The sequence below is a fragment of the Lissotriton vulgaris genome, chromosome 2_1 (assembly GCF_964263255.1).
Source record: "Lissotriton vulgaris chromosome 2_1, aLisVul1.2, whole genome shotgun sequence".
NCBI lineage: Eukaryota > Metazoa > Chordata > Amphibia > Caudata > Salamandridae > Lissotriton > Lissotriton vulgaris.
The window spans coordinates 1,250,286,566-1,250,306,622 of record NC_141687.1 but is presented as its reverse complement, the minus strand read 5'-3'; the positions used below and the strand labels follow the sequence as shown (position 1 = coordinate 1,250,306,622).

The 20,057-nt window shown below is 47.3% G+C and overlaps 1 protein-coding gene across 1 annotated transcript in view; it reads right to left on the bottom strand.

The window, feature by feature from the left end:
• Positions 1-20,057, bottom strand: part of LOC147732447 (uncharacterized) — an 899,668-nt gene that overhangs the window by 710,333 nt on the left and 169,278 nt on the right. The window contains exon 2 of the mRNA XM_086956972.1: positions 19,053-19,159. Coding sequence (XP_086813098.1) covers positions 19,053-19,159 — 107 coding nt within the window. The remainder of the gene's footprint in view (positions 1-19,052; positions 19,160-20,057) is intronic.

Sequence of the window (20,057 nt, the reverse complement as noted above, 5' to 3'; positions counted from 1 at the left end):
TTAATCAATGGCAGCTAGTTTACCATCAAGACCTCTCTATTTGCAATGTTTTCAAAGAAATGACAAATTAAAAATTAATGGACCATCATGAAACTGTTTCTCGACATGAACTTGGGGGAAAGAAAGGGGAACGTTTTAATATACATGTTGACAGCCTTCTTCATTTCATCAACATCAAGAAACCCCCTTTGAAATGACAGCATGTGCAACTACACAATGTTGTGCACAAACAATATGTAGATAACAATATAAAGATATGTGTACTAGTTGTCCTGGAACATGGAACAAAAGTTTACGCAGAACTGAAGCAGGAGAGATTTGTATTGAAACAGGAAAAGCTGTTTGACATAATCACTAAAGCAAAACTTCCACGCTTTAATTGACACAGTAAGAGTTTTGTTCATCCAGCCACTACAAAACAAGTTACAAAAAAACAACTTTCGCAACAACATAGAGAAATGGATGCAGCAAAAGAAAGGGGTAAATTTATCAAGGATGTTCTGTCGCAGGATTTTCTTCCAACAAACACATAATTTGATGGAGATGCTGCAACCAAGACAGTGAAGCACAAACTCGTACAAGAGCTTGAAAAAAAACTTTCACATGAAGAATTTCAATTCGAAAAGGTGTCCTCATTGAAAACTGCTGTTGTTGACTATATGCCACAATTGCGAATGGTCAAGATTTCATCCATGCAAAACTATGGCGAGGTCGTTCAGACTGTTCTACAGCTATCAAAGTCAGTGCGCACCTTGCAAGTACTGCACATTGTCTTTGACAGTTATCTTGAACTCTCTGTCAAAGAATGTGAGATAATCAGACAAATGTCTACAAGTGGAACAATTCATCTTGCTTGCATCAAAAATTTGACATCTATACCCGTGCACCTTGATACATTTTGGTCATCAACATCGGACAAGATGAACTTGGAGATGTTAAGTCTCCAATACATTGCTGATGCTTCACTGAAGACTGGATTTCTAATTATTGCAAGTGGAATGATTGTCAAAGAGGAGTTGATGCCTGCAGAAATATATTTAAAAGGTATTGTTCAAGAACTTAACAGCACTTGGAGCAACTTTGACCTTCATGGTGCGCCACAAGTTGAGTAGGCTGCTCGAAACTGTTCCAATTGAGTCATTGCACTGTCAAATGACACAGATGTTATTATTGTGCTACTTAGATTTGTTGCAATGTTCATAAATCAAGGATTATCAGAGTAATGGATAAGTTATGGAACAGGCGAGAAAAGACACTTAATCCAGCTTCATATTCTGTACACAAAACTTGACCCAGAGATGCCCAGTAATCTTATCAAGGCACATATTCTTATGAGGGATGACACTATGAACGTTAACTGCTGAACCTGTGCAGTCTCTAAAATGATTTGCTGAGAAAGAAGAATGTGATTTTAAAGACGTAGAAGAATACCTTGTGTGTGTGTGGAATAAGAGTTCTGACTGTCACATGCTTGACGATCTTCGATTCAGTGAGTTCAAGAGATCAGTCCCACTAGGAGATATTCCATCAACACCATATTCTGTGCATGGACACATTAAAAAAGCGTTCTACTTGACCTGAAAATGTGGAAATATTTTGGATCACGCATATGTATAGAAAGATCCATGTGAGTTTGGTTGGAAAGAAACTGATGGGGTGCTAAAACCTACGAAATTTCTAAAGCCTCTACCCACAGAACTTACACATACGTACATGTACTTGCAAACCTGTGCTACAAATAGGTGTCCCTGTCTATATGCTCTTCTCAAATGTTCAACATTCTGCAAATGTACCACGAGTGGACGCTGAAACAAATATCTAAAGTACACTATTAAAATTTGTCTAAAACAGGAGTAATAATTATTTTTTTCACATTCAGATCATAAACACTGTTTGGTGTATACATAAAAGGATTAAACAACATTATTTGTTTCATTTCTATATATGTCTCTTCTTCCTCTATTATAACCGCCATTTTAGAAAATGGTGGAAGGGTTACTCAGAAGAGTTATTTTCAGTTTCTATAAGACTACTTATACTACTACACATGTTTTGACACAAAAATGAAGTATATAGGTCTCATGGTTCCTGAAATATTGCATCATCACTGCAACACTTCTGACATTTTTAAAAATGTTGTCTCGAAAAAATTGGCCCTGATCAGCAATATCTACTGAAGCTAAATTCGTTTTCTAATGATCCAAAAATACAAATCAAAAATGAAAATCTCTGGCCAACAATTTTTTTACAGAGGTATATCAGGGGGCCGGCATTATAAGTGGCATGCTTCATTATCAAGTTTCATTCTGGTCCCTATAAACAAGGATGGGCTTGACTATAATCCAGGGAGCACTTTTGATAATACTTTACTGGGTTCATAGAATAAATATACCTAAAGGGCACCCCAAACTCCCTTTAATATTGTGTGCCCTTGGTACGATTAGAAATTCATCATACCAACAGCATCCAATATTAAAGGCACACTGAGATGCCCCTGAGGTATTTTTAAAATGTTTAAAATTACTCACACCAAGGACATTCGCTATTAAAGGGAAGCTAGGGTGCCCCACAGGTATTTTTAAAATGATTATAAATTAATAATTCCTGGGGCACCCAATATTAAAGGAAAACTTGGTAACCCAGAGGTATTTTTATTCTAGGAATCCTGGTAGGTATTACCATCAGTCTCCATCCCTATAGTGATTGGCACTCTACTGGTAGCAGCTCTTACTGTACAAGCATGATCAAATATGAAAAAGAGTCTGCAGATAAGGGACAATATTACTTACTTACGCCTACTACCCCTCCAGGGGTATAGGACATCAACCAGGACTCTCCAGCCATCTCTGTCCTGGGCTTTTCTTTCAATCTCTCTCATGTGTAACCCATCTCTTTCTGTCAGCCTCAAGGCATCGACATCATGTGTTTCTTGGCCTTACTCTTTTTTTGCTCCCTTGATGGTGCCAGGTGAGGGCTTGGCTAGTGGTGTTTGATACAGGATTTTGGGAATGGACTGGCGGCAAGTGCACAACATACCGGCATTGAGTGTATGAGTTAAGACACTCTGAGGGCACAGTAACAGTAGCGCTTTAAAGTCAATTTTGGAAGAGCTTAATGTGTTGTGCTATTGGGCATAAACAATTGGGAGCTGTTGTGGTTTAAATTAAGAGCGGCTTGTATGTGCAGATGAATTGTGATTTGGCCCCATTGAGTAACAGGAGTGTGTGCTTACATGCATGGCCTCTAGCTGCGGTGACATTGAAAAGAAAACGCTACCAGTGTGTGCAATGAAGCCAGATGAAGCATGTGTCTTAGGGCTTTGCTTGAGCATGCTCAAAAGGGAGAAGAGAGAGAACGTGCGCAGCGTGTGCCAGCAGGAAAGGACTTGCGTGCAGAAAAGGACTGCGCGTGTCTTCTGAGAAGAGAGCTCATGAGGAGGTTCATCGGCATGAAATGAATAATAATAAAAGTGAAAAGTGAACATTTGTCAGCGTGTGCCTGCCTAAGAACTGTCAGGAGCAGAGCGCTCATTAGGAGGCAATGTCAAGGGAGGCAACAGCAGTTGGGAGACAATGTTGCCTGAAACCAGCCAAACCCTGTTGAAGACACAATAGAGTCTTTAAAGGCGAATGTGACATTTAGGAAAATAACAACTTTACCTGGTGTATGGTCTTTCCTTCAACAATGAGTGTGGAAAGCGGAGCGTGGCTGAATGCTAAAGGAAGATGGCCACTCGATAGAGAGGCTCCGATACTCCACTGCACAATCCCCTCATAATCCGACGTCATATCTGATACACTAGAGGACCAGACCGGCACTGCTGGGCCCCTGTAGTGCAGAGCCGACTGTGGTGGAGTTGAATCTTTCCCCCAGCGCTCAGAACTGAAATATCAAGGTTAGCAGCCTACTGTAGCATGTGTGCCGGGGCCTCGCGTGAATAGACCTGCCGAATGGTGATACGGGCTGTCAAGCTGGAGACGCAACCCCTGGATCCCCAAAGGTTGATTTGCCTCCCCCAGAATGCGGAAGTGGGGCATTGAGGATGTGGAGGGAGGAGAGCAACGGCAATCGCCGCGACCGAATGCTGAAGGGAAAATGGCCCCAGCCTGAGAGAGGAGACCGGCAAGGGACTAGCCCTAATGCCCAGAGGTGAGCAAAGCTGGGGTACACGTCCGACTTGCCAGTGGAGCGCCGACCCTGCTGGGGACAGGCTGTTGAAGTAGTGTAAGGCAGTGAACGTACCCAGTGGGTGTGGTACAGGAGTTGGGCCCGGCATGAGACTCAACTGCGATAACGACGTTTGCAATCGAGCAGTGAAATCAGTCTGAAGACTCTGCAGTGCGGGTCTACCACCTCTTGCCCCGAAGTCATTGTGACAGCACGAGGACCCCTCCGAGGAGTAGACAGAGGAGGCCTGCTGTGGGGTTGCACCAGATCGTATCTCGCCTGGGCCTACATTTTAGCTCAGAAACAAGTGAGGTAGCAGTACTATTAGTGAACCACCTGAACAGACTCCCCCCCCCCCCCCTTCTGAGCGGGCTGGGGCAATCCACAAGCAGTCACTCTGGGGATAAGGCCCACTGCGCCAGCTAGCATATTACGCCATCATAAAAGTACTACCAATGCAAGGAACCAGGGGTGGTAGCCTGCAACCCCCGTGATACACAGGCAGCTGTACTGCAGTGCAGGACCCGGGCCCCTTGCGGGGAAACCCGACAGGCCGAGTGGAGTGGCCTTGCCCCCACGGTCAATCGGCAGTCATTACCCCCGAGAACACGTGGTACCTGCCTGACATACACTATCCCCCTAGCTGCCTGTACTGACAGAGGGAAAGGGACAGAGAGGTACACACAAAACTAAACTGGACAAGTGTATGAAGCACAGGCACCAGGCTGCAGAGGCAGTTACTCAGACACAACCAGCTGCCACTATCCAGCTACAGGCAGAAATCGGAGTGCCGACCCTGAAAGATATTATTGAAGAAATCAGCGATGTGTACACATCACTGGAAAATCAAATGGACTCCATTACATCTGAGGTTTCGCAACTCAGAGCGGACTTCTGCAAAATGAGGGCAAAGTCAACAAAGTAGAGACCACCACGGCAGAACTCCAAGGAGACTCGAAAATCCTACAGCAACAAGTCAAAGAGATGCACACAACCAGTCAAGTTCTGGAAGCCAAGCTAGGCAACTAAGAGGGACGGTCGCGGGACGATAATGTCTGGATCATAGGAGTACCAGAAGGAACAAAAGAGCCAGCGGCAGACCTCTTTGTGGATGAACTGAGAACACTGCATTTACAACTGTGAGACCTCTCAAAATGATTCTCTTAGGAAAGGGACGAGAGTGTCCCCGTGGGTAAACCAAGACCCAAAGCCCCGCAGAGGCCTATCTAGGCCCGATTGTTCAAATTCCGCGATAGAGATACCATATTGCAAACAACTCGGAGTGCGCCGCCAGTAAAATATGAAAATAACAACAACGTTTTTCCCCGATGTCACCGTCAAGGTCCAGAAACAAAGGACATCATTTAAGGACGTCAAAATGGAACTATGGGTCAAAGGAGTGAAACACTCCATGTTTTTCCTAGCAAGGTTGAGAATCGAAGCCAAGGGCAAGGCGTGGTTCTTTGAGACTCCAGAGATGGCTTTGGAATGGATAGAAGGATGGAGAGTGGTGGGGGACACAGCCTCAGGGCTCAAAAGGACAGACAGCTAAAAAGACCTCTGGTGTGTGGGGATCAGATGGTGCAGGGTATCAGGCGGAAGAATCCTGTGGAGAACGAGCCGCATAACTGAACCGCTCTTTCCAGCAACAGAGTCGCTGAACCCATGGGACTAACCTGGCACAGGTGAGCCTTACAACATGCAATGCAGGGGACAAACAGACCTGTCATAGCACAGAGGAGAACTTCTGGACAGCTAGTTAACAATACCTGGTTCCCTAATGATATAGGGGAAGAGCGGTGGACAGAGGGGAGAAGCCCTGGTCCCCTACGATTCAGACTGGGATAGGGCGACAGGCAATCTGCATAGTTGGGGAAGATAGTAGTTTAACACCCAGATTGCAGGGAGGCAGGGAGGGGTTACACTAAGTCACATTCTTCACTGTTATCTTGATGATGTGGAGGGAGCGGGTGAGAAAAGGAAGAACAGTCACTCCTTGCTGTTAGGATTTTGTTTAAATAGGTTGACAAGGGTAGAGTTAATTGGAAACACCATGCACCGCAACAAGCTTTAACCTAGCATTAACACACCACATTGTGCACCAACCCTTCGGGCATGCCTCAAAGCAGGTGGGAGTACAATAAAGTATCACAACATCGACAATGGATTACCGCATAAGACCCAGGACTGTGACTACTCTCCTGGAACCATAATGGTCTGGGAGACAAACTGAAACATGAGGTAGTACTCCAAGACGTCAAGCGACATTCCCCAGATGTGGTCCTGCTCCAGGAGACTCAACTGCTTGGTAATTCCAGCAAGGCCACAGACCGTTGGGGGTATAAACTAGTATCTTGTGCAGGCTTCACCACCGGATCAAGGGGAGTGGGGATACTCCTATGGAGGGTTTTCCCCTGGCCATCAACCGCACCTGGTTAGACATACAGGGCAGCTATGCAGTGGTGTTCGGGACAAGGAATGGAATGTTAAGACAATCACCATACTGACTATATAGTTCTCCCTACCTTTGCACACAGAAACCTTCCAAGACCTAGGTGGCGTGCTCTCAGACTTCCCAGAAGGGGGACTAAAGATAGGAGGGGATTTTAACGCAACACTGTCAAGATCAGAAGGACCTATACCCAACTACCGAAGCCCACTAAGCACAGACTCACAACTCTCTGAGCTTCTGAATGCCATGGGATTAGTTGATGTGTGGCAAACTCATAAACCATATGCACAGCTCTTTAAGTTCCACTCAGGGGCACACAAGGGTCTCTCCAAAATAGATTACATACTTAAACCAGTGGATTTAGTTCTCCCCTTCAGAGACATACGTCTCCTAGCGAGGGGATTTATGCAGCGAATGCACCACGGCCAAGGGGGAAACTGTTCATTAATCCATGGTGATTGAAAATCCCACAGGTGAAAAATGAATTGCTTCATGCCATAAAGTGCTACTTTAGAGAAAATGAGGGATCAGTACAGTCTACATTGACCTTGTGGGAAGCCTTTAAAACAGTAGTCAGAGGGTAAGCTATCTCCAAAACGACAGGGTACAGAAAGGAAAAAAGAACCGCACTTGACACACTGGAGAAGAACTCCTACAATTAGAAGTGGAGCAGAAGGGAAGTGACCTGGACAAATCCAAACACGCCCTGCACCTTAGGAAGAAAGAATATAGAGACTTAGCAACAGACAGAGCAAAGTCCAGCTATGTGACCACACAGCATAAAATATTTGAAGCAGCGGACAAGGCAGGGAAACTGCTCGCCTGGTGCGACAGGCATGAGCAAGCTAATAGACTGGTCACCGCCATCAGTACTGATGCAGGTGAGATTCAGAGGCCCATCATGTCTATTTACCGTCAAGAGCGGAATCTAGGGAGTTACTAGTGAAATGCACCTCCCCACCCTCCATCCTGAGGATCTAGCAGTGATGGAGGACAATATAACTGGCGAGGAAGTGACCCAGGTGATCAGGAGTATTAAATCAGCAAAGGTGATGGGACCTAATGGTCTCCCGATCGAGCTATATATACTAGCAGCCAATAAGATAGCACCCCACCTAAAAAACAGGTACTTAGAAAATCAAATGAAGGGAAAACTCCCAGAAGACCAGTGTCTGGCCTCCACAGTGGTGATCCATAGAGTAGGTAAGCTGAGGGATAGTTCACATCCTATCGCCCTATCTCCCTGCGTAACGCAGAAATCAAAATTCTCGCTAGATTACTCGCCTCACGCCTGATCCAGATTATCCCACAACTGGTACATCCCAATCAATCCAGCTTTATGATGGAAAGGAATACTGCGCTTAACCTACGCAGGCTCCAAGGGGTGCTGGGAAGAGTTGAAGCTTTGAGGGAAAATGCAGTGGTCATGTCGCTTGATGCTCGAGTGGCCATATATGTTTGCGATGTTGGAAAGGATGGGATTCAGCCCCAAAATTAGGACAATGCTGAGACTCCTCTATAAGGACCCCTGGCACAATTGGTGGTGAATAATAGAACGTCCCCACCATTCCCCCTGCAAAGAGGGACAAGGCAGGGTTGTTCCTTATCACTGTTGATCTTTGCTCTAATACTCGAACTGCTGGCGAGCTGGATCCATAGGGATTTATTGATAAGGGGCTTATGCTAGACCGAAAATTGGGAAGATAGAATATCCCTATAAGCAGATGATGTCCTTCCTCACGTAGCTTCTCTCAAAACTTTGATACATAGAATATTGAACATATTTAAAAATAGCAGTACCCACAATCATTTATCAGAAGAGAAGTTTCTTAATAAATAAAGACAAAATACACAAAAAATAATAAATAAGAATAAACTGGTGCTCACAAGGTTACACAAACGTGTACAATTAAGAAAATACAAACTTAGGTGTAATCAAAAGAACAATGGCAAATAGAAGGATAATGAAAATAGTTTGTCAAATGACAAACACACAACATATGCTTCCTCTTGATTTTGCCAAAGGAAGGCGTCAACGGCGTTCCAAGCTTTTTGCTTATCAGGTTATCATCAGGACAAAATCAAACGTAGAGAGCAACCATCAATTTTCAATCTGTAAGTAAGGACATATTCTTAAAAACAGGGGTTCCGAAGGTAAATGATTTTTTTATTATAGCCCATATATGGAATCAGGACACACAAATCACCCGACTCAGTGTCATGCATGCCATAGTTGACACCTTAACCGCGGCGGCATTTCCGCCGCAGTGCGGGCATTCCATTGAGTGTGCGGGGCCTCGTCGGCCAACGGACGTGCGCAGCACTATGGAGGTAGTGCTCCCGACGGCTGTTGGTTGATATTAGCCCAAGCATATAGACACCAAAAGTCGTGTATACCTTGTTTAACCTAAACAATAACATAGACCTCTATTTAAAAATGAAAAGAAAAACTACATGAAGAGGCAGCCAAATCACCTTATAAAGCAATTCTATTTACCAAGACTTATCACCTATCAGGAAAGTAATTACTGAGGGTCTCACAAATAAGCTTCAATCCAGCTGCCTGAAACAAAAATGCCTTCATGTACGAACTAGATTGTGACTACTCTAATGCTTTAAAAAAAATCCAAAGTTAATCAAGCCACTTACAATTGATAAGAGACAAATCCAATATAGCGTGGCATCAGGAGGTTCAAATGGACAATATATCAAAGCAACCTCCCAACAAAAATGATCCTATCAAAAATGAAACAAGGATATGAAGCAAACTAATAATAGGGAATGAACCATAACTACAGCGAGGCAAAAGAATAGAGCCATGCCTCAGCAACAGACTTACAAATACCTTAAAGTAATGCCCGCTCATCTTGTCACCTTATCGAAGGAAAGTTCATGTGAATGTAAACAGGTTGGCGTCTAAAATAGCTCTGCTCCCCAACAGAGATAGAGAAAAGACTACACCGACCAAATTATCAAAAAACAGATAATCAGCTAGCTCATCTTAGGTGATCCCACAGAGCCATTAATTTGTCATACGTAGTTTCAGAAAAATATGCTCTGTTCCCACTGTGGTCAATTATTTGTCCTTGGGTCAGCCTACTAGGTACCCGTCAGACTGTTTTCTTGAACAAACAGGCTGTCCAAAGACCAGTGCATATGGGGCAGAGCAACTCTGCAACTCGACACTCATTGTTTATTTTAGACCATGACAGGGCAAGAGACAATTTGTACAGTTCCTTCTTCGCTGTCGGGAGTAATTGGTTATATTCTAAAACACCACATTTCCACCATTTACAAATGATAGATCGCTCGTGACTATACACCCCAGGGTAACCATTTCCTATCTATGTGTCCAACTGTGTGGTACCATCACTGGGTCCATGCATGGGCTCCCCAATAAACATTCCATTTGCCTCAGACCTGTTTCCATTTTTTGGTACAACACCTACTCTCGTAGACCATCTTCTCCGCTACCAATCACCTATCGAGGTCTTTCCTTCAATCTTGTGGTGTCGGCGTGTTGGGTGCTCCGCACAGTTTGGCGATATTGCGCTTAGCGATTACCAGGCCCGGTGTCACCCAAGTTCTCTTTTTGGTGTTAAGGTCGATGCTTCCCTCATATTTAGTAAGACCATCTATTCACCCAATACTTCACTTAAAATGCAGACAATTGCTTCCCAATACTGTTTTTATAAATAGACAGTCTCATAGTATGTGGTAATATGTGCCTTCTTAGCCGCACCTCTTCTACAACTAGGGTCCGACCTCCTACCCATTTTAGCCAGGGATTGACAGGAAAAGTAAGTTCTATGTAGTATTTTAAGTTGCATAATTTAAATCTAGCCAATATGGCCACTTCCCTTGCGGAGGCCAATGCTTCCTGCCAGTCCTTGTCTTCTAAGTCACCTATAACTAAGTCATTGAAATGGTTCATATAGTCTGTCAGGATCCTGTCTTCCGGTGGGTAAGACTCGGGGAATTCCGTTCTCCTGGTGATAGCAGCTTGGAGTGCACGTCTGATTTGTAGGTAATGGAACGTCTCTGAGTCTGAAAATTTGTACTCTCACTGTTGTGTTGTGAAGGGTACCACTCCCCCCCCCCCCCGCCCCCAAGTGTCCAGAGATCGTCTACACTGGAAATACCTAAAAGGTCCCATTTGTCAAAGCCGGGTATTCCCCTTAAGGTGCCTAGGATTTCGGCATCCCACAGCTGGGTGGCCTGTGCTATCTTGTTGTTCCATCCTATGTTTTTATGAATTCTGTGCCAAATCTGCACAATGTTTTTTGTTGGGCCCGTGAGCTGGAGATGTCTGGAAGGAGTGTAAAGTGCCCTAGTGAAACCTCCTGTCCCCAGGACGTAGCTGTCCTTTCTATATGCTGGTTCGTCTAGGGGCCGGCAGAGACAATGATTAATTACCATTAGCTGTGCGGCCAGTAATATTTCTGTATGTCCGGCAATGCTACACCTCCGTCAAACCACCCTCATAAGAGTTTCTGATATGCTTTCACACACAGAGTAACGTCCTCTGTTCCCTTTCTATTGCCTTAAAGTACTTGGAGGGGACTGAAAATGGTGTATTCTGCAATATATATAGAAATCGGGAGGAGCCATCACCTTGAAGAGGGCTGCTTAGTAAGGAGAGTGGCAGAGTCCTCCAGTGGCGCACGCAACCCTTCAAACTTCAATGGGGGCAGGAGATTACAATGGTAAAAGCGATGTAGGTCAGTGGTGATGTAGTCACCGAGGTAACTGAAGCCATCCTTCAACACCGCTGCCTCACACTCTTTGGGGAGTGAAGCGAGCGCTCCACGCAATACATATATAATGTACTTCGACCAGTTAATGGTGTAACCAGAGTGTTTTCAAAGTTGTTTTTCCTTGTTTTAATTATTCCCTGAACCATTGTTGCTTTCATACTATTTATTGGCACCAGGTTTGGGGACACAGCTGCCCCTGTTTGCTCCAATCAACCTCTTCCAGAGCATCGCCTGCAAGAGTGACTGCAGTTGTGCTGGGTGCGATAGCATTCAGGATCCTGGTTTTTCCCCAGTGTATGTGAAGAGCAAGTTGTGTTCATGTGGCTGCCACTTTGTCAGTTTTCTCTTGCATCTGCAGATCGTTATGGGAGAGTAGGGCCTGGTCGTCTGTAAAGTCCAGGTCATCGACCTGAGCCCAAGGTGTCCACTGGATCCCATTTCTTTTCCTTGCTGTGGATGTCTTCATTATTCAGTCTATGGCCAACAGGAAGAGAAAATGCGAGAGCTAACAACCATGGTGGCCTCATTTTGCAGGCTTATGCAAGTTTTCCTCCATCGTCTATCTTTCAGGTCATTCCCTCATATGTGTTCTTGATTGTTCTTACGAGTGTATCTGACACACTGAGTGGCGGAGGAGTTTCCAAAGGGTCTCCCTTAGCACGCTGTTGAATGCCTTTTGATAGTCAATGAAGTAGACATTGAGGGGGGGAGTGTTTTATTCCATTGACTGCTCAAAGATGATGTGCAGTGTTGCAATCTGGCTAGTGCAGGATCTATCTTTGTGGACGCCAGCTTGCTGGTCTCGTAACTGAGTGCTGACTTGTTCTTTCATTCTGTTCAGGACAACTCTGTTGAGCACTTTGCCTGGGATTGATACAAGAGTTATCTCTCTATAGTTTGCACAGTTACTCAGGTCACCTTTCTTGGGGATCTTGATCAGATATCCCTCATTCCAGTCTGATGGTACCTTTTTCTCTTTCCAGATCCTTCCAAACATGAGGTAGAGCAGGGGGTCTTCAAACTAGGGTGTAGGCCCAAGTAGGGGGGCCTCAAATGATCCCAGGGGGGCACCAGGCTCCAGTCAAAAGAAACATCTGAAAGAAACAGGTTAGTATTAGATTCCTTACCTTAGAATATCCCCAGGCGTCAGACTGGATCCGGAATATTTTGCATAGCAGTACCCCTGCGCGTCGGTAGGCGCTGTCTGCGGCTCCGCATCTGTTGTCTGCGTCGTTGGCGCCGGGATGACGTCGGAGTGCTTAGACGCCACCCTTGCGCGCTGATGTCAGTTCTTTTTTCTGCGCCAGCAAGCGCAGGTCCGGAGAAAGTGGTACCCTTTAGTCACTTTTTGACTAAGCTTTTTTCGATCCTTTTTGGATCCGTTTCGAGTCTAGCGACTCCATCGGTGCCGGTAGGGATGCCGGGGTTCAAGCCCTGTGCCGACTGTAACTGACTGATGTTGGTTACCGACCCCCATCGCCTGTGTCTAAATTGCCTGGGGCCCGACCATGTTGACAAGTCGTGCCCCGACTGTCGGGCCTTGACGTCGACGGCTAAGTGGGAGCGGTCCCACAAGCACCTCGAGCTCCGGCAGTCGGCCCCGTGCCGCTCGAGGTCCCGGTCCGGAAGGAGGTCGAGGGACCGGTCGCGGGGCCGGAGTTATCACAGCTCAGCGAGTCACCACCACTCGTCGGGCTCCAAGTCCTCAGGTAAGAGGCACAAGGAGTCGAAGAGACATCGCTCTTCTAACTCCCCGTGACGCGGCCGGGGATTCGGGTGACACCACCCACACGGCTCCGCCGGAGCCGCAGGCGTTGCGGCCTGCTTCATACCCGCCGGTCCCTGGAGGAGATCGAAGCCTTCCTCTTGTCCATGAGGTCGCTCTCTCCTCAGTCGGGCTCCGCGGCGCCTTCGGGCCCAGCGGACCCGACTGGGAGTCCAAGCGGGCCGGGTGCTTCGGCCCCAGCGCCGTCGGGTGCTTCGGCCCCGGCGCCGTCGGCCCCAACGCTGCAGGGCCCCACCGGATCCGGTTCCGGATCCGGGTCCCCGCTGGTCGACCCTATGACCCCGCCGTGGATGACGAGGGTGACTGGGGGGGTCTGAGGACCCCCTGGCACGTGAGTGCCATCATATGAGGACTGGACACAGGAACTAGGGGAAGCCAGTGGCCTGGATACCTCCCCAGATACTGTTTTTGTCTCCCCTCCTACCATGGCTACGGAGAAGGGGGCAGCCTATAGTGTGGTGCTGACGAGGGCAGCCTAGGCCTTGGCTCTTGAACTCCCCGTCACAACAGTGAGGTCCAACATCCTCACAGAGGTCCTTAAACCGCAGGTAAGCTCCCAAGAGCCTCCACTGCCGTTTAATGAGGCTCTCACAGACGTCTTGTTGGGCACTACAGGTATGAACAATTCGGAAAGAAGATGTTCTCCTCCCTTAGTTTTTAGTTTGGGGTTGCGGTCGGTCAACACCACGTGCCTCTTGGGCCGTTACACCCACTCTCTGTGGTATATGGTTGCGGTCGTGCTGCCTGAGTAACTGGAGGGACCCTGGGCGAAGCTCGCCCAAGCCCTTGCAGAGGAAAGGGACGCAGCATGGTATTCTATCAGATGTGGGCTGGATACCATGGACTCGCTAGGAAGAGCGATTTCAACGTCTGTGGCGGTTCGCCGCCACACCTGGCTGAGGTCCGCCAACTTTTCAGCCGATGTCCAAAACCCCCATATGGACATGCCGTTCGATGGCAGCCACCTCTTCGGTGGCAAGGCAGATCATGCGCTGGAGCGCTTTAAGGACTCCAGGGCTATGGCCAAGTCCTTGGGCCTGTCGGCCCCGCGCCAGCAATCTTCTGCCCAGCGCTCCTTTCGTGGCCACGGAAGGGGTGGTCCCACACGTCCTGCCAGCCACGGGCCGCAGACTAACATTCAGCGCTGTGGCTAATGTGGTTACCGCCGCGGCGGTAACAGGGGACAACGGCGCGGCCAGTACACATCCACCCCCGCAGCATCCGCCTTAAAGCCTTCCTAGTCCGAGCTTTCAGGCCCATTTGACGCCAGTGGGGGGCAGAGTTTGCCATCACCTCCTCCACTGGCGCTCCATCACATCGGACAGGTGGGTGCTGCAAATCATCCGAAGGGGCTACTCCCTCCCCTATGAGGCGACCCCTCCAGCTATGCCACCGCAGTACCACCGCATGTCGGGGGATCACTTGCAACTTCTGCAAGAGGAAGTTACGGCCCTCTTGGCCAAGGGGGCCATCGAGCGCGTTCCTGGGCCAGAAGTAGGGGGTGGTTGTTACTCCACTACTTTCTGGTTCCCAAGAAGGGCAAAGGGGGCCTACGCCCTATCTTGGATCTCCGGAACGTCAACGGCTTCCTCCGGAAGGAGAAGTTCAAGATGCTGACTTTGGCTCAGGTCTTAGCTACCCTAGACCCAAGAGACTGGATGGTAGCGTTGGACTTGCAGGACGCCTATTTCCACATCCCCGTCCTGCCGGCCCACCGGCGTTACCTGTGGTTCACGGCAGGCCACGAGCACTTTCAGTTTACTGTGCTCCACATCGGCCTTACCAGCGCCCCAAGGGTGTTCACGAAAGCGATGGCGGTGGTCGCAGCTCATCTGCGCAGGTTAGGGGTTTCAGTCTTCCCCTACCTCGACCACTGGTTGTTGAAGGCGGGCTCGCCCCAGTCGTCAGCCAACTCCAGACTACGGCCGACCTCCTGCACCTGCTGGGGTTCTCCCTCAACGTGCCGAAGTCGCACCTGTGCCCCTCTCAGAAGCTCCTCTTCATTGGAGCGGTTCTAGACGCGGCGCAGTTTCGGGTTTATCCTCCTGAACAGCGGTTCGGGATATTCAGGCTCTGATTCCAATCTTTCAGCCTTTATCCCGAGTCTCGGTCAGGTTGACGCTGCGGCTTCTGGGGCTGATGGCCTCCTGCATCTTTCTGGTGCATCACGCCAGGTGGCGGATGCAGGCTCTGCAGTGGGACCTGATTTTCAGTGGGCCCAGCATCAGGGCAACTTGTTCGACCACGTCTTGATCTCGAGGGCACTGCAAGACAGTTGCAATGGTGGCTCAAGGACCGCGATTGGGTCAGCGGCAGATCCCTCTCCCTACCTCAACCGGAGCATGTAGTTGTGATGGACGCGTCCCTCCAGGGCTGGGGGAGCCACATGGGAGAGGTGGAGATCAGAGGCCTCTGGTCTCCGGCGGAGTCCCGGCTCCACATCAACCTTCTGGAGCTGCGGGCGATCCGGCTTGCACTGAAGGCATTCCTCCCCTCTGTCCGGGGGAGTGTAGTGTAGGTGTTCACGGACAACACCACCACCATGTGGTACTGCAACAAACAGGGCAGGGTTGTGGACCCTGTGCCAGGAGGCTCTGCGCCTCTGGCAGTGGCTGGAACATCAGGGCGTGACCCTGGTGGTTCAACACCTGGCAGGTTCCCTGAACGCCAGGGCGGACGAACTCACCTGTCGGTGCATGATGGATCACGAATGGCGTCTGAACTCGGAAGTGGCGCAAGGTCTCTTCCAGCAGTGGGGAGAGCCTTGGTTAGATCTTTTCGCCACAGAAGAGAACGCACAATGTCATCAGTTCTGCGCGTTGGAATTTCCAAGGCGGCACTCATTGGAGACGCTTTTCGTCGTAAGTGGTATTGCGGTCTGTTGTACGCCTTTCCGCCTATACCACTTCTGCCCAGAGTGCTGAAGAAGATCAGGCGCGACCGAGCCCAAGTCATCCTTGTGGCTCCGGACTGGGCTCGAAGATACTGGTATACTGAGCTCCTCAGCATGTCAGTTGATCCCCAATTAGTCTGCCTCTTCAGTAGGACCTTCTGTCGTTGCAGCAGGGGACGGTCCTCCACCCGAACCTGTCCAGTCTCCACTTACTTGCATGGAGATTGAGCGGCGGCAGTTGAGGACATTTGACTTGCCTCCTGAAGTCTGTAATGTGATTCTGGCAGCCAGGCGTCCCTCCACAAAATCGGTATACACCTGCAGGTGGAACAAATTTGTGGCATGGTGCACAGCAAAGGCTGTGGATCCCCTTTCTGCCCCTCTTTCAGAGGTTCTCCTCTTTCTTCTTTCTTTTGCCCAGCAGGGCTCTGCTCTGGGCACACTAAAGGGCTACCTCTCTGCCATTTCCACCTTTTTAAGGCTCTCTCCCTGATCAGCCCTCTTTGTTCAAGTCCCCGGTTGTAAATAGGTTTTTAAAGGGCATCACTCATATGTTTCCTCCTGTTCCTTTCGTGATGCCTCAGTGGGACTTGAACCTTGTTCTGACTTATCTGATGTGCGCTCCCTTCGAGCCACTTCATAACTGTCCTCTCTGTTCCTTTCTCTTAAGACTGCATTTCTGGTTGCCATCACCTCTGCCAGGAGAGTGAGTGAGCTCCAGGCTCTTTCTTCTCAACCTCCCTTCCTTTCTGTCCATCCGGACAAAGTTGTGTTGCGGACGCGACCCTCTTTCCTGCCCAAGGTAGTCACAGCCTTCCACATCGGGCAGTCCATCACCTTGCCTACCTTCTTTTCGCCTCCCCATCCCTCGAAAGAGGAAGAGAGGCTCCACCGTCTGGACCCAAAACGTGCGCTCTCATATTATCTGGATCGCACACGCCAGTTCCAGGTGGATGACCAACTCTTTGTTGGTTACGTGGGCTCTAAGAAGGGACGGGCGGTGCATAAACGGACCATTTTTCGATGGGTCGTCTTGTGCATCAAGGCTTGTTATTCACTGGCTAAAAAGGAGCCTCCTGTGGGGCTACGTGCCCATTCCACCCGGGCCACGGCGGCTACTACTGCCCTGGGTCGAGGAGTCCCCTTGCAGGACATTTGTCAAGCAGCTACGTGGGCCTCGCTGCACACGTTCGCAAGACACTACTGCCTGGACAGCCAAGTCCGGAGAGATGGCTTTTTCAGCCGTTCCGTTCTCCAGGACTTTCTGGTGTGATCATTGGTTCGCAGACCCACCACCGGGGTTGGTATTGCTGGGGTATCTATTCTAAGGTAAAGAATAGAATACTAACCTGTTTCTTTCAGATGCACAAATTACTTACCTTCGGTAACGATATATCTGTAAGAAACAGTAGTTAGTATAAGATTCCTTACCGCCCCACCCATCCTCCCCGTTCTGCGAACCGATATCTAGGGTTAAGGTCATCCCCTTCCAGGGCCCTAGTTTTTATGGCACCAGTGTTGGTTTTTATTACGGCTCTGCATTTCTGGCACAGAAAAGCGGTGTATAAGAACTGACGTCAGCGCGCGAGGGCGGCGTCTAAGTACTCCAACGACGTCATCCCGGCGCCAAAGACGCCGACGACGGACCCGCAGACGACACCTACCGACACGCAGGGGTACTGCTATGCAAAATTTTCCGGATCCAGTCTGACGCCTGGGGATATTCTAAGGTAAGGAATCTAATACTAACTACTGTTTCTTACAGATATATTGTTACCGAAGGTAAGTAACTTGTGCATTATGCTGATTACAGGGCTTTGTTTTAAGCTGAAAACAAAATGAGCAGCAGTAAACCGCTCTGTAATGGGCCATTATTAACATCTTTTGTCATTTATATCCAAGCTGGGAATATGTTTGAAAAGAGAAGGGACTCCAAATACTCTTCAAAACCTCTACCCCCACCCCCAATAATCACACTGTGGTTTCTTTTACACATTAGTAAGGCCTGCTTGATCATATAGCAGTATGCACGGCATCATGTATTTGATGGAAATTTTATAATAGTAACAGAACTTAACTGCAATGTTTAAATACGTCTAGGCATAATTAAACATTGCAAACTTAATGGAATAATTGGGAAACATTTGGAGGGAGGAGGCGATAAAAAAAATAATTCAAGGGGTTTGCGGCATTAAAAAATTTGAAGACCACTGGGGTAGAGCCTGTCTACTGATGTTTCAATGTCTGCCTTGAGTGCTTTTGCTTTCCATTTCTCAGATGTTTGAAGGACTGCTGTATTTCGCCCTTGGTTGGTCTGTGGCAGTCAACTGGCAAATCCTTGTCTGGTGGCATTGGCTGTTTCAGCAGTTCTTCAAAGTGTGCCACCCATCTTATTTTTTAGCCTTTGTTACCCATGATTGTCTTCACAGCTTTATCTTTAACTGGTCTTTCTGGCTTGCTATATCTGTAAGAGAGTTTCTTTTTTATGTCATAAAGTTCTATCAAGTTTCCATGGCTTGCTGCTTCCTGGACTCCAATGGCAAGACAGTTGATGAATCTTCGTTTGTCTGCTCTTAAGCTTTTCTTTGCTTCTTAAAGGACGTTATAGCTTGGAAACATTTATAAGAGTTTTAACTTCTTGCATTCTGATCATCGATGTTCTTTCTAGAGAGCAGGTCAGACTGTTGAATAACTATAAAAAGTTTCCTGAGGCCAAGCAAGAAAGATATCTGAAGCTAAACTGTCAGCATTGAAAAGCAGGAAACTTCAAGCAAGATCATCAAAAGAGAAAAGAGAATGCAAATAGGTGGAGAAAAACACAGGTTAATGCAAGTAGAACTGATGGTCTTCTGACACCAAAAACACAGCTCTGAGGACTGTGGAGTACAGCTACTGTATTTATAGAAACAAACTGTAAGCAATAACATCATTCTGAAAGGCAAGTAAAAAGCAGTCCTGATGCTAAATTTGCCAATTTGCAATGTAATAATCACTCACTTATTGACAACTTTCCACCAAAAATCTAAGATCTTCTTTCTTCCAACTCCAGGTAACAGTGCTTTAGGAACCCCTTCTAAATACGAATAGAGTCCTGTAGAGTCATTCTGGGGGAAAAAAGCAGGCAGTCATTAGATGACATTTAGAAGGAATGGTTTACATGATGTCGCACATGAATTACTTTTCTGAGTTTGTACAAACTGCACCTACATTCCAACAAGGTAAAAAAACATTTTTTTTTATCAAAGCACTACAGCAGAGCTGGGCAGATTAACGCCTAGCAGGACAGGATCAATGCCTGATATTCAGGGCATACACGCAAGATAAATTTACATTCCAGTGCACCTGAGTGGAAATCATTTACATAGTTATTAACTATTTAGAAAAGATGCCTCCAGCGATTGTATTTATGAACGTACCATTATTACTAGTAACTTTGCAACCAAATATTATGCCCCATTTAGTTGAAACACATGTCTGCCACTGGGGCAGAAACCTCCTTCAAGGAGATGTTCATGTTCTTATGGGAAAATACAGAGAAATGTAATAAAGTTTACAATTTTAAAAATATATAATTTTAATTTTATTATGCATATGTAAATTAATTTTTAATATTTACTATTAACGTGGAAATAATACAATTAAACTCTCAAGCACATTAGCTTCTAAAATTAAATATGCATTAAACAAGCACTGGAAAGCCAATAGGTCTTAGCTATGCAAGAGCTATTGGCTTTAATAATGTGTTTTAGCCATGTTGTAAACCAGCGTGGCTGCTGGTCAGCATGGCTAAACGTTAGTGGTGTAGAGGAGAGTGGCATGGAGTAGAGTGTCGTGGCATAGAGTGTCATGGTGTAGAGAGAAGTGGAGTGTCGTAGAGTAGAGTAGAGTGAAGGGGGATAGAGTAGTGGAGTGTAGAGTGGAGGGGAGTAGAGTGTTAGTTAGGTAGCATTGAGTGGTTTAGTGTGGAGTGGTGTAGAGTGCAGTAGTAGAATGGCGTAGAGT